The sequence below is a fragment of the Phoxinus phoxinus genome (genome assembly GCF_949152265.1).
Source record: "Phoxinus phoxinus genome assembly, chromosome: 15".
NCBI lineage: Eukaryota > Metazoa > Chordata > Actinopteri > Cypriniformes > Leuciscidae > Phoxinus > Phoxinus phoxinus.
In genome coordinates, this window is record NC_136890.1 from 17,871,108 (window position 1) to 17,885,565 (window position 14,458).

Sequence of the window (14,458 nt, forward strand, 5' to 3'; positions counted from 1 at the left end):
AAAAAAAACGAAAAATCACTACAGAAATATGCTCGCTTGCTGTGTCAGAGAACCATTTTGAAAACGTGTTTATATTATTACAAAGTTACAGGTGTAGAGCTGAAGTGGCATTGGGATGAAAAATATCTGATGAGATCAATTCAAACATATCTTTATACAAAATTGTTTACACACAGATAAAAGACGTATCACTTTACTGCAATTCATTAACTCACATTTGCTCGTAGATGGAATATTAAATGCATTTCATTGCATCGTATCACAGTACCGGAAACGTTTCGTTTTGTGGACGAACAACTCATTATTTTTTTAGCTTTTTAGGAGAGAAAAAAATGAATGGGAGCCATTTTGTGCGCTGCATCCATCCCGCACATTTTATCCTTTGCCATAGCCAGATAGATAAACTTAGCAAATGAACCTTTTTCCAATATGCTGAAACGCTAAGAAATGGGGTTGTGTGTTTTAGCATCGCTATATATGACTGTAATATTTGCGATCATTGCTAGAAAATGTCGAGACGAGTGATTGTAATGATATTAGCCCACAGAACAAGCTGTTACCTTGCCATGTTCAAAGAGCAAGACATGAACTTGTCTTTGTTTGTATTAATGTATCCAGGGGAAATGTCAAAAGTTAAGCATTTGTAGTCTTTGCTGTGCAATGCAAACCGAATGGCAGGTTTTCTTATATTTTACCTTTGTACATGTAGCAGTTTTATATTGACGGAGACACTATAAATGTATACATGCATTTACAATGGGAGTTACATTACGGAATAGCTGGGAAAGAAGTGCCAATTTTTGGCCTTGTTGTATTACACAAAGACTGGCCATCAAATGAAGCTATATCGTTCTTGCCAGGATCATTTACTCAATGACGGGACAACGCTGCTTTTAACTAGAGCTATTTTATGAAATAATGCATAACAATATAAGAAATAATAACTGGAGATTTTTTATTTGCGATCATAGACTGTTAAGAGTTCTCAAGCCATAATGTTGAAAACCTAGTCGGTGGATTTCTCACAGATGTAATTGTATGCTGTTGAAAAGTTTGTACAGAAAAAGTGTTGCTTGTTAAGTTGTGTAGATGAGCTTATTTTGAGCGCTTTGTCACTCTTACCTGTTCTCTGTTTTTAGAGAAACACAGTGGAGGTATATGATGGTGAAGAAGGAGCTTAATTGGTCCTGGGTTTGCCTATGATGCTTGAATACTGGGTCCTAACTTGTCTTAGGCGTCAGTGCCTTCCAAAAGCGTTTGACTTTCTTCTGATTTTGTGTTCAATTTAATTGTGACCCCAGAGGTATTCTCACAAACCGTTTCTTTTGTTTTTCTTTACATCATGAATAGCTCTTAATACTTTATATTGCATATGCCAACAGAAGCTAAAGAAATATAGACAGAATAATCATTTTCAGGTCATCTATTTAAGCAGTTTTAATGCAGATTTTAGTCTAATCATTCGCAAAGACAATAGTGACCGAAATCCCCTAAAAAAGTAAGACCCATAAAAGTGGCCAGTATGACTACGTATGTGCTATATTAAGTCACCTGATGTCATTTGATGCCTTTGTGTGAAGAACAGACCAAATTTGAAACCGTTCTTCACTGATGATTTAGCTCCATTCATCCAAGTCAGTGAGTTGATCCATGAACAAATGAATTGAAAAGAACAAACTCAAAAGAGCAATTCAATCACATTTCCGGTTCGCTGATTCAGCAGTTGAAAGATTTCCATTGAATAACGGCTTCAGGGAATATAGGGAAGGACACCTATGGATCATTTTTTGGTTTTATTTTCAGAGCTGGTCACTATGACGTGTCATGGTGTAGAAAAAAGCCACGAGGAAGATTCTGTTTTAATGTTCTACAGTACAAAACAGCATACAGCTTAAGAACGGCGTTACTGTGAACATAAAAATATTCATAAATGACTATTTACAGACGTCACATAACACGACTGATCTTCCCAGTTGATGTTCTGCCAGGTCTGTACAGATGCCAAGAACAGAACCTGCTTGTTTAGGACCGACGTTTTGGTCAGTTTTTTTTTCTCCTTAGTATGTGAAAGGTCTAAAATCTGCTGTTATTTTCAACCTGCACGTACAGTAGGTTAACGTGTCCTTAAGTTGGTGACAGTCCACACGTAAATTCTGGATTTTTATCGTCTCAGACCCACAGTTTTTGTTTACTGAGAAAGACTTTAAATTGCTTTTGGAGGGCAGTGTATGCGTTTTCATAATAACAGCTCCGGCTAATCAAATGTATTGTTGATTTAATCATTTATTTTGTACAACTCAAGTGTCTATTGTTCCGCAGTAGAATGAAGTGGCATAATTATGATGCTGAGCCGTTGTTATTGTGCAAACACACAGGTACGCCTGAGACAAATGGAGCCAAAAACTGTTGAACAATGAGCCAGAGGGGAGAACTTGAAGCTGAAGCTCATATCAGAGATATATGTAGTGTAGATATTGGTGTAGTGAAAAAAAAAAAATTGTATGGTACAGGAGAAAGTATTGTTTTGTTTTTTTATATTGAACTTGAGTTCGGGAAAAAACAGTTCAGATATTTACTTTTATATTATGACATGCAGAAATTTACTCGCACATAATAGATATTTTAATAGTAACCCAGCCCACACTTTATGTGCCTCCGTACACATAGAGCAGGACATAAGCTAAATCCGTAATAGTAAAGCATAGATAAGGGGAATGATTTCACTAGTGAAGTCCTGCACATGTTTATTATTTTATATATACATAGTACAGTGGGCCTATACATAATGTAGTAAATTTTTACACTGTGCTAAGCAACGTGCTATTCTTTTATATGTAAAGATATTGCCTTATTGAGAAATATCAAGTATTATACACTGCTGCTGCCGTTGCTGTGAAACCAGCATGTTCATGTTTTATTGGAAATGTCTTAAGCTCTCATGATATGTGGTGTACGATATGCATTTTAGCTTTTGCTGCTCCTCTCTCTCTCTTTCCTTCTCATGTAGCATTTTCTTACAAATCTGTCTTTTGCGTAAATTCTTAAAATGCGTAGGTCAGTCTGAACACGCAAGTTGAAAAATGCACATGATATATATATATATATATATATAGACATGCTATAGTACATTTTATCTTCTCTATGTTTAGTCCTGTATGTGGCTATATATTTTTGGAGCAGTTTTATGCCAATTTTTCTTCAAATGATGCGTTTGCCTCATGGATGCACGCCGCTGAGCATTATTAGAGACATTATAAAGAACTCAATTCAGGTTTGTTATTGGAACATTTGTACGGTTTGCTTTTGGAATTGGTTGAATTCGTCATACCTCAAATGAACATAATTTGCAGCAGTTGCTTTTGTTCTGTTTTCTTCAATTTAATAAAGATAGCTTCAAACTATTTGATTATCTGTGGCCGTATGCTGTTGGCTGTTTCGTGCTTTATTTAATGACATGGACCGTTAATTTAATCTCGGTGTGCTGTACTGGATGAATGTGTGTGCTGTGCGTTTGAGTGTTACTGTGGAAATATACGTTTCAGCTATTCAAGCATCATTTCCCTTAAGGTGAGAGCAGACAGGTAAAAATGAACTGAAATAGCACTGGACATAAGATTGATTGTGAATATCAAACGGAAAACCCTCCAGCATGTTAACAGAATTTTTTTTTTTACAAAGCAATATAAGGAAAAATTGCATTATGGGCACCCAAGAGTCTGCATTTATATAGAAATAAACCTTTAAAAGTAAGTTCTAGTAAACATATTGTCCATATATGTATTACGCAGTACCGGTCAAGTTTTTTTCTAAAGATGTCTCAATCAAAGGCTGGATTTATTTGATCAAAAATACAGTAAAGACAGTCATATGTGAAATTATACCAATTTAAATTAACTGTAGCTGTAAAATTTACTGTAAATTTAAATTTACTGTACATTTTCCTGTAGTGCATTGGCGCTTGCAACGCCAAGATCATGGGTTTGATTCCCTGGGAAAGCAAGAATTGATAAGAATGTAAAAGTCGCTTTGGATAAAAACGTCTGCCAAATGCATAAATGTAAATGTAACTGTTTTTTGTTGTAAAATATTTAAAAATGTAATTTATTATTGTGATGCAAAGCTGAATTTTCATCAGCCATTACTCCAGTCTTCAAAAAAAAAAAAATATTATTAGATGTTAAACACAGTTGTGCTGCTTAATATTTTTGAGGAAACTGAAAAATGAATTAAATGAACTGGTTTCTGAAACAGCAGAAACCAGTTCATTTAAACTAATAATATTTCACAATATTATTGTTTTTACTGTATTTTTGAATGAATTCAACCTTGGTGAGCATAAGAGACATTCAAAAACATTAATGTTTCCAAACTTTTGACCAGTATTATATATATATACTGTTATATATAGTATGGTTACTGATATGCCAGGTTCCTGCACTACACTTCCCATCACTCTCCTCTGTTCCTGATCACACACACCTGAACCTCATCATCACTATCATCACCACCACTAAACTAAAGACACACTCTTCAGCTTTGTTCACTGTCAAGTCTGGTTCATATGAAGAGGACTACTTACCTGTTGTCACTAACCTTGATTCTCCAATGACCATTCTCTAGTCTCCACTCGTCTCTTCTCTGTCTCCAGCGTTCTTCGCTCCAGCCATCCGTCTCAAGTCTCCACACCTGTAAGAAGAACCATTACACTCATCGCCTGCGCACCACTCTCCAAAGTATCATTGTTCATATCACTTACTGTACCTGCATTCTGTCTCCGCTCAGTGTTGTCAATAAACTCCTGTTAACTTCATTATCCATCTCTTGAGTCTGCTTCCGTAACAATTATATACAGTATTTACCGTTCAAACGTTTGGGGTCAGCACAACCGTTTTCAACAAAGATGATAAGAAATGTTTCTTGAGCACCAAATCAGCATATTATATTTGAAGAACCATGTGACACTGAAGACTGGAGTAATGATGCTGAACAATTCAGCTTTGCATCACAGGAATATTAAAATAGAAAACCGTTATTTTAAAATGTAACTTTTGGGGAGTCTTTCAAAAACAGTAGAAAATCTTACCGATCCCAAACTTTTGAACTGTACTGTATAAACAAACAAAAAATATTGTATTTCTATTTCTCGGAAGTATTCAATTTCCAGGTATTTCTTTGTTAATAACCTCTCCCAACAATTCACTATTACTGTGGTCCAGAGACCTGATGTTTATGAAATGAAATGAATCATCTTCCTTAGGCATAAGTAATATCCAGTTTATAACACAACAGGAAGTTGTCTTCACTCTCATTTCATATGGGTAGTAATGGAAAACAGCTCAAGGGGTCCATTAGTATGAGGTTGGTGTGATGTTTATGACAGACTAGCAGCTTAACTACATCATTGAGAGCCATGCTGTGGAGAAGGCCTGATGCATTATGAAGGTCATGGTCAACACACCGAAGCCTTAATGTACTGGGAAAGAAGGAAAGAGCAGGCGTCCAGCAAGTACCAGATAGAAGCTCTCCGGTCTCTGCTAAGTGGATACAGAAGCAGCAGGACCTCGGCTGATGGGGAAAGCAAATCAGGCAATTTGGCGAGCGGCGCGTACTTGGCAACACTGCGTGAGGCTGATTGAATCTGTGTAGCCCACTCTCACAGTCCGCCTCTCAGGACATTGTAAGTAATTGCCCATGAGTCTCTGCTCCCCAGCACTGGATCTCCAGGACAATTAGGCCTATCAAAGCCACCCACCCTGATCATTTATCGCCTCGATACTTGCTTGTTGACCTTTTGCATTGCTACTCGAGACAAGAGGTTTGAGATGTGCGTTTACATGGCATCTCGAGGGCTGTTGAACTTGAAACCAAACGAGGAAATGTGACTTTTTGATCTTATGCTACAAATGTTTCAGGGTCTACTATAGCAAATAAAACAAAGCTAGTTAACGGAGGATCCATGATGTTCTTTGCTAAGTGATGATGAAAACCTCACTGATAAATATAGCTAACAACAACAGTAGGCATTATACATTTGATATGCTGCTTTAAATTTATAATGTGGGATCTTGCATAGAAACCCAGCCATTAGTATGCAACCGATAAAGGCTCATATGTTGTCCTATTAACACTGCAAGTGTTATTGTAAACAAAATCTCTCCTTCGTTTTCTCTTTACCTTTTTTCTGCCAGGAGACTGTAAAGTCACGCACATGGACAGAGACTTCGGTGTGTCTAGAAGGAAACTCTGCAGACAGCTCGTGAGTCCAGGTCTGGGGGGAAAAATGTTGGAGAGGCTCTCAAAGGGAGAGCAACGAAGTAGACGAAAGATTATTCAAAGCGCGCGCGCCATCTGTAGGTGAATTTTAGAATGACACATTTTATACACGCGTGGACAGACGAACTTTTTCAAATTTCAACAGGTTTTGATGTTATACATTTTCATTCCCTTTAAAATATTTTCTTAGTTTATTCAAATTAATTAACCATTTTAATGAAATAAATTAAATAAAATTAAATGTTTAATTAAATTATAAAATAATGTTGGCTATATATCAATTATATTTATAATAACATGTATTTAATTATAGGTTAGAAATCATATACATACAGATTTCATAAAATGTTAAAATAAATGTAAAATAATTAAATAAATATACATTTAAATGATAAAACTAATAATTATATATTATAAATTATAATAATAGTCTGTATTTACAAGTCATTAATTAAATTAAATTGATTTATTAATAATTTAAATATATATACATATATATATAATACTTTATAAAATATCAAATGTTGATTTAAATATTTGTTGTATAAAAATATTTAAATCATATATTAAGATAACAATATATAACAAAATGTGTATAATTTAATCATTAATTTTATAATGTAAATTTATTTCAGAATATTGATTTATAACTAATAAAATTAAAACGAATAAAAAAATGTTTTTCAATTAAAAATGATATTAATTTAGCTTTCAAAATTTAGAATTTTTCATTTGTGTTAAGACTTTTTGAGGCAGAGTGACTAAACTATATTGCTAAGTATACAAATCAAAGTACATTGACCAAGTTAGTGGATAAACAAGGTTTTTTTGTTTGTTTTTTAAACTTTATTTGAGTTAATCTGAGTAACATGTTGTTGTTTTTTTCTCTTACATTTCACTTGCTTTTCACATTCATATGTCATTGGCACCATCACAAACATACAATTTTCATACAATTTCTCGGGTCTTCCAGGTGATACTAGATTTTCCAGAAAACCTTCATTAAGTATGTAAAATGTTTCAAACAGCGCTTCCCAAGATAACAATGACCAAACCTTTTTCCAGTTACTCCCTCCCAAACTCCTCTCTATTAACCTTTTAGTAATGTATAGCATATACATTTTACAACATTTGTGTTAGTAAAAAAAAAAACAGATATAGATCATAAAGTGGTCCATTACCTTTAAATGAAGTATCTCAACAGTGTTTAAAACTCTCATGATCAGAATCTCTCCGCCTCTATCTCCACACAGCAAAACTAAAACATCTTTTTGAATAGCAGAATAATGACAAAATCGATTTTAATACCCCAGATTTTCATAGCTTTGATTGGGTATAGCAAAGGTTACAGGATGTTACGTGATCTTTGCCCTCTGCTCTGTATGGCCTAACATCGGACAGGCACCACTAGAGCATAGTTTCCGCACCTGCCTTCATAAATGCCACATAAAGCATCTAGAGGTGAAAAGACACTAACATGATGAACCTGACACTCTCAGAAGAAAACAGACACTGGACCCATTAAAATCAGATCGTTTTGGTTGTTATATAACATATTTAACCAGAAAAATATAAAAAACCCGGTTATATTGAATTGTTTAGCTTCCATAAGAAGAACCAATTTGCGAATCGTTCAGAATGGGATGCAAAGGTCCAGTGCTGCCACACGCTGAGGTGTAAATACTAGTTGGTAGATAAAACGAGAGCACTGACCAGCAGTGCCGGGCTCACTGATGTTTCCGTGAAGCTAATGATCAGACAATTTTGCAACCAAGGCAACGGCCCCGTTTACTTCTCTTGTCATGCTCAACTAGCGTCCCCTGCTGGTCAGGCTCAGGTTGATTGCGACGGCTCTCATTCAGTGGGGTGGGCGGGACGTCACTGTCAGGTCTCCCTGATGTTGTTGTCCTCCACCTTCAGGCCCTGTCAGTGTCAGGAGGCTGGAAGAGTCTCCTCACAGTGTCAGAGGCCTGCCACGGGCCCACTACCCTCCCCACCGAAGAGCTGTCGTCAGTGTCAGCATCAGCTGGCCACAGGAGAGTCTGCCCCCTGCTGTCAGCTGAACTGGACTTTTCACCTAGTGTGCTTGGCTCAAGGTCGTTTCATCACTGGTTGTTTAACGGCTACCTGACCAAAGTCAATCTGGGCCAGGATCTGCTGACCCACATCAACCTGTTGTTGGCCGTTGTGGTGGTGGTGAGGATGGTGACTGTGGGAGCCACCATGCCTTTCCGCGCTACCGTGGTGATGACCGTGATGACCGTGTTCATGATGATCGTGATGACCATGTTCATGGTGATCGTGATGGTGAGGCCGTTCTTCCTCTGCTGGTGTATTCACATCTGTGGGTTTCTTGCACTCTTCAAGTTGCAGTGAACTCTAATGACCAGAGGAAAAGGGCATATTGAAAATACTGGATGCACTCTTAAAAGTAAAGGTGTTTTTTTTTCCAGCATTGCCATAGAAGAGCTATTTTGGGTTCCCCAAAGATCCCTTAAGTGAACAATGCTAAAGAACCATTTTTCTTAGTGTGATTTTGATCATCTGAAGAGCCTTTTCCACTATGAAGAATTGAAAAAAAAAATTGCAATGGAAAGGTTCTGTAGATATTTAAGGTTCTTCGTGGAGACGCCATGTAAATAACCATTTTTTAATGCTTTAATTCATGCTTTTTGTGAAATGGTATCACTTCCATGAAATTTGCATTTATGTATAAAACAGTTAAATACGAGAATTTGTGTTGTAATGAAGAAAAAAAAGATAGTGTTTCTAAATACTCCGATTTGTTTTCTTTTTCTGCAGAGCTGCGTTTAAACCAACGTTATTTTTGAGATGATGTTTTAGTTGTTATCAGATGGTAGGGCGAAAGGACGTACTGTGACCCTTTCCCTAGCATTTACTTGCACATATTCAAATCTAACATTACAAGAGCCATTTTTGTCAAATTAAAATGTTTTGTAATGCTTTTTTATGCAACACAGTAAGAAAATAACAACGTAGGCCCACCTACAAATAAAGAAGATTGATACTCTTGCATTTTTCAATGATTATTCAATGTTTGCTCATTATTTATCAGAAAAAAAGAACATTTATATATATATTATATATATATATATATATAATCTAAATGAAAATGCAGAAAAGTACTGCTCATAGCAGTTTTTCAATAATAAAATGGTAATGTGGGGGGTTATGCCTTAATGGGGGGGGGGGGGGTCATCACATTTAACGTTAAATCACTGTTGTTTTACCTCTATGTTGCATTCTCCACAAATACCATCACAATAGGTTTTTCTTATAGCCTCCTCCACATGTGGGTGGCTCAGGATGGTGTATGGGAGAGACAGATGGTAAGTGAGTCGGCCACACCTGGTAGATAAGGGTATTTAGTGGTAGGCTATATTGATAAAGTAATATGGTAATCATGTTCAGTGGGTGAAATAAGTTTGAATAAGTTGTGAGCTTAACCTGTCATAGACCAAAATGTCATCCTTCTCAGCGTTCACGGCCTGCCAGACATCCGGCTGGCTGAGGTCTTGGGCGTAAAGGGTGATATTTAACAGTCTTTCATTGAGCAAGTGGTGCAGTTTTTGGGACCGTTCTTCTCGGTTGTTTACCACCATGTAGTTTATATTTACATAACCTTGGTTCTCCAGCTTCAGGAGCAAGTCATTAAGCCTTAAAGAACATTCAACAAGTTGGATTAGATAAATACACATTGTGTAAACAGTACAGAGAAAACACTATCAAGAATGTGATATGGTTTTGAAAAACAAGGTTTCATCAAACTTGTTCTTTTTCAAACATTGCTATTTTAAAAAATGTTGTATAATCACTGCAATACAACTCACTTTGATGCTTGCTCCAAGCAGAACAGTCAGCTGGCCTGTAGGTAAGCCACCACTGTCACATATCCAAGAGCGTTCTTCATGGGCTCCAGCTCCCCAACCTTCCACACGGGAGGAAGTTTACAGCGGGCTCCATCCGTCTCGCTCTCTGCACTGCAGCCCACCAGGAAGCAGAGAGCGAGGGTAAGGCTGACCGCCTTCCACATGACTCCAAACAACAAGCCCACTAACCTACACACAAAGATCCACAGTTTATGCCTCACATTCAGAAAAAAGAAACAAAAGAAAAATACTTTGGTCTTTTGGTGTTCTCTAGAGCAGACATTTGAACTGTAAAATGCAGATGCAATTCAATCCTTACAATCAGCAAAAAACATTTTATTTTTATATTGTATATTATTGTTTATTTTATTAATTGTGTTATATTTTATTCATTTTTGTATTAAAATGTCATATATACTTACATATAATATACGATAACACATATATTTGTATTTATCTATATTTTATTATTTCTTTTATATTTTATTTATTATATTAAAATGTGACATCACTATAAAATATAAAATAAATATACTGATTTATCAGTATATACTGATATTTAACTTAGCCTCTTTTGGTCCACACATAATAAAGTTTATGCCCACTCAGCAATTGCATATCTAATCGTATCGTTCTTAGCCAAATGAGATTCATGTACCTGTAATTATGGTAATTAAAGGGACACAAATTAAAATGCTGTCATCATTTACTCACCCTCAATTTGTTCCAAAGCTGTATGAATTCATATTTTCTGCTGACTTAGTTTTTTTTTTAGTTTTTTTTATACAATGGAAGTCAATGGGGTCCGACTGTTTGTTTACCCATATTCTTCAAAATATCTTCTTTTGTGTTCAGCAGAAGAAAGAAATTAATACAGATTTGGAACAATTTGAGGGTGAGTAAATGACAACATTTTCATTTTTGGGTCAACTACCCTTTTAACCCAGATTTAGTGATTAAAGTCAATGAACGCGAGTTTGGTGCAAGGACCATAGTAGTCCATCCAGATGCTATTGGAGGACATTGCAAATTTATATCATGTAGTTGTCAGAGCTAAACTAATGTGCACAAACTAGTGTGGAAATAATGCATTCATATAACTACATTAAAACCTCAAGCATCTAATTTTGAAAGCGTATTTGAAGTTTAAGAAATGCATAAGTAATGCAAAGATGTTGTTTTACAAAAGAACTAAAAAGAATAAGATATCTCATAACAGAGGAGTGCACACTTACTTATTTTACTTGAGAGTCTTCAGCAGCGATGCTTTCTGAGCTGAATCTAGACAAAAACAACCCGCTCCCAAACGGCTCCTCCTATTTATACTCCTCTTGTTTTTCCTGACTAAAAGCAGGGCAAAGGTCTCTCTCTGTCTCTGTTTCAAAAACTTTAATAGCTCACGTATTCACCCAGGGTTTACACGCATCAGCAAGAATATATAAATATGTAACCTCCGTTTGAAGGGACAAGCCAGAACTTTGAGCTGAAAAAAAGTCTAAGTGCATTATGTATTTTGTTATATCACTGCAGTCTTTTTCATTTTTTTCTAACTTTTTCATTTCTTCATGTCTCTGTTGTTAAAAGAAGAAGAAGAAGAAGAAAAAAACACAAAGTTAACTTTTGTTTTTGCTAAAAATGTCCAGAGAGGAAACAGTTAAAGAACTGCATTCCAGACTTCTGTTTTCCCTAGAAGGCCTGAAAGAGGGGGCTGGGTGCAACACTGAAAAGAAAATACCACCAATTGAGTATCAGATTTTAGGGGGTAACAGTTTAGGACCCAAAGGACCAGATGTTTGAAAGAAGACCCGGAGTCAGAATTATAATAAATTGAAGAAAAGTTTTGCTGAAGATAGTTTGCAGTTTCATCAGCAAAAGTCAGCTTCAATGCTCACACAGGAGTTTGTAGGCCGCCCCACTTACAGTTACAAATATCACAGCAGTTATACCCTACACCAAGGTCTAAGCTACGTCCTTGCTTCAGGAAGCAGTTTCTGATTGGCTAAGAAATAGATAAACATAGTAATTTTCCACATATACAGCTAGAAGGAAACATATCTCCATCGATTATGCAGCTGACACTCGGACCCTGAAGTTAGGCACGTCGTGACCTTCCAGGTCGCAGATTCGGGTTGCTGGGCGCCAACATACAGAACAACAACTCAGTCAATCTCCAATAATGCCAGTGGTTCCTTAACCCGTAACCAAGAAGACTAACACACACATCGACACACAGCATTTCCAAGGTTGGATTTGGCCACGCTCTAACTCCTCTCAAAACATTTGAGGTAATGCATTCTTTCTCTCAAGGAGAGCTACACTTTAGTTTAGTCTAACTGGAAAGTAAGGCTTTAACAAAGAAAGGGTCCCATAAACGATTGGCTTCAATGACTCCTATATGTTTTAACATGTTGAAGACCTTTCTCAAACACAAAACAAGTCCATATTTCATTTCTGGAAGCCGGGCTAAGTAAGTAAGCAAGCACTGTTACTGCATTTAGATATCAAATACAGACATTAAAGAATACATGAAAAGAACATTTCAGTAATCACACTGGTAACTTCTATAACAAAGTAAAATCTCCAGAGAAGTCATTCAACTCATTTGATATTTAGAAGAAAACATATTGATTAATACCCAATAATACTCATTACACATTGAAGCTGCAGTGCATTCCAGAATCTGTGGACAACGTGATTTTTAAAGGAGAACTCCGGTCAATTTTAACATTGAGCTCATTTTTTAGTAAATTTGGAGTGCTGTCAATACAGAGAACAACGACAAAAATCGGTGTTGCCTATACACCGTGTTATCCTATTTTTAAAATTTGCACCCTATTGACTTGAATGGGGCAAATTTTAAACCTGCTTTTATTTCTCTTATCATCCTTGATGTGTCATTACAAGTGCCCAGCCATGTTGAGTGATTGCCTCAGAGTGAACACTGTGAATCTGACTGCAGTAGATGTGAAAGATATTCATAAAAATTATGTTATATCAGCCAGCGAACATACCTGTATTTAGTTCCTGTTTTCGGTCGAAGTCCAAAGTAGTCGATTGTCGAGTTCACGCGCGTGATCATAGGTAACTAAACCTATGCGCGTGAACTCGACAATCGACTACTTTGGACTTCGACCGAAAACAGGAACTAGCCTAAATAGAGGTATGTTCGCTGGCTGATATAACATAATTTTTATGAATATCTTTCACATCTACTGCAGTCAGATTCACTCGTGTTCACTCTGAAGGAATCACTCAACATGGCTGGGCACTTGTAATGACACATCAAGGATGATAAGAGAAATAAAAGCAGGTTTAAAATTTGCCCCATTCAAGTCAATAGGGTGCAAATTTTAAAAATAGGATAACACGGTGTAGGCAACACCGATTTTTGTCGTTGTTCTCTGTATTGACAGCACTCCAAATTTACAAAAAATTGAGCTCAATGTTAAAATTGACCGGAGTTCTCCTTTAAAGCATTCATTTGGGGAGAATCAATGATCAATGTGGATTTATTTGCATGGTTCTCTTAACATCCTGTCATTTTTGTTTGTGCAGCAGTGCACAGCTGGGTTAGTGTCAGCACTTTTCCTGCTGAGATGAAACTTTGAAACTTCCTGTCTCTTTGCTGATCTTTGATAAACATGCAGCAGAAATTATGTAAGACAGGAAAAACAATGATAAAAGACATTTGCTTGGAAAAACATTTGCTTGGAAAAACTATACACATAGGCCTACTACACACAACTACTCAACACATTCAAAATTTGTTTCAAACATTCAAAGAAAGTCTCAGGTTGACATTGTCTGTGATCTTTGTGCCTGGACTGGTTTATAATCAATTTCATTTAGTTAATCTTCATTATCAGGTCTCATGATTTGGAGGACAGTTTGACCGTGATGCACTTTAGATGTAGTTAACACAGATTTACTGATTACTGACAGTTAATAGTTAACTGGAAGAAAGTATTATGAAATAATTTAATAAGATGAAATGATTCTCAGACAACAATATAAGTCAATTCTTAATAAAGAATAAACCAAATCAATAGTGCGTCAACTGAACATTAAATATAAGGCATCTTCCGAAATTGTCTGATCTATTTGATTTTAGGTATGTAGGGGAATTACAGTTAAGCCACATAAAGAGACCATTATGAAGACAGGAGTCAGAGTTGAAGTTCAATCAGTTGACAGAGTTTACTGAAGACAAAGTTCTCCTCACTTCCAAAGGTCATAGAAAATAAGTAAGAGGATCCTGTGTCACCCCTAATTTCCACCAACTGCGGATCCGCTCC

The 14,458-nt window shown here is 36.3% G+C and overlaps 1 protein-coding gene across 1 annotated transcript; it reads right to left on the reverse strand.

Annotated features, from left to right (window-relative positions):
• Positions 1-7,814: 7,814 nt before the first annotated feature.
• On the reverse strand, positions 7,815-11,527 carry selenop (selenoprotein P). The gene is made up of 5 exons (XM_079638185.1): positions 11,399-11,527; positions 10,125-10,352; positions 9,742-9,951; positions 9,525-9,642; positions 7,815-8,652 (listed from the first exon to the last, which is right to left on the reverse strand). Exons 2-5 carry the CDS (start codon positions 10,325-10,327, stop codon positions 8,296-8,298), a joined length of 888 nt encoding a protein of 295 aa, XP_079494311.1. The 5' UTR covers positions 10,328-10,352; positions 11,399-11,527; the 3' UTR covers positions 7,815-8,295.
• Positions 11,528-14,458: the final 2,931 nt, after the last annotated feature.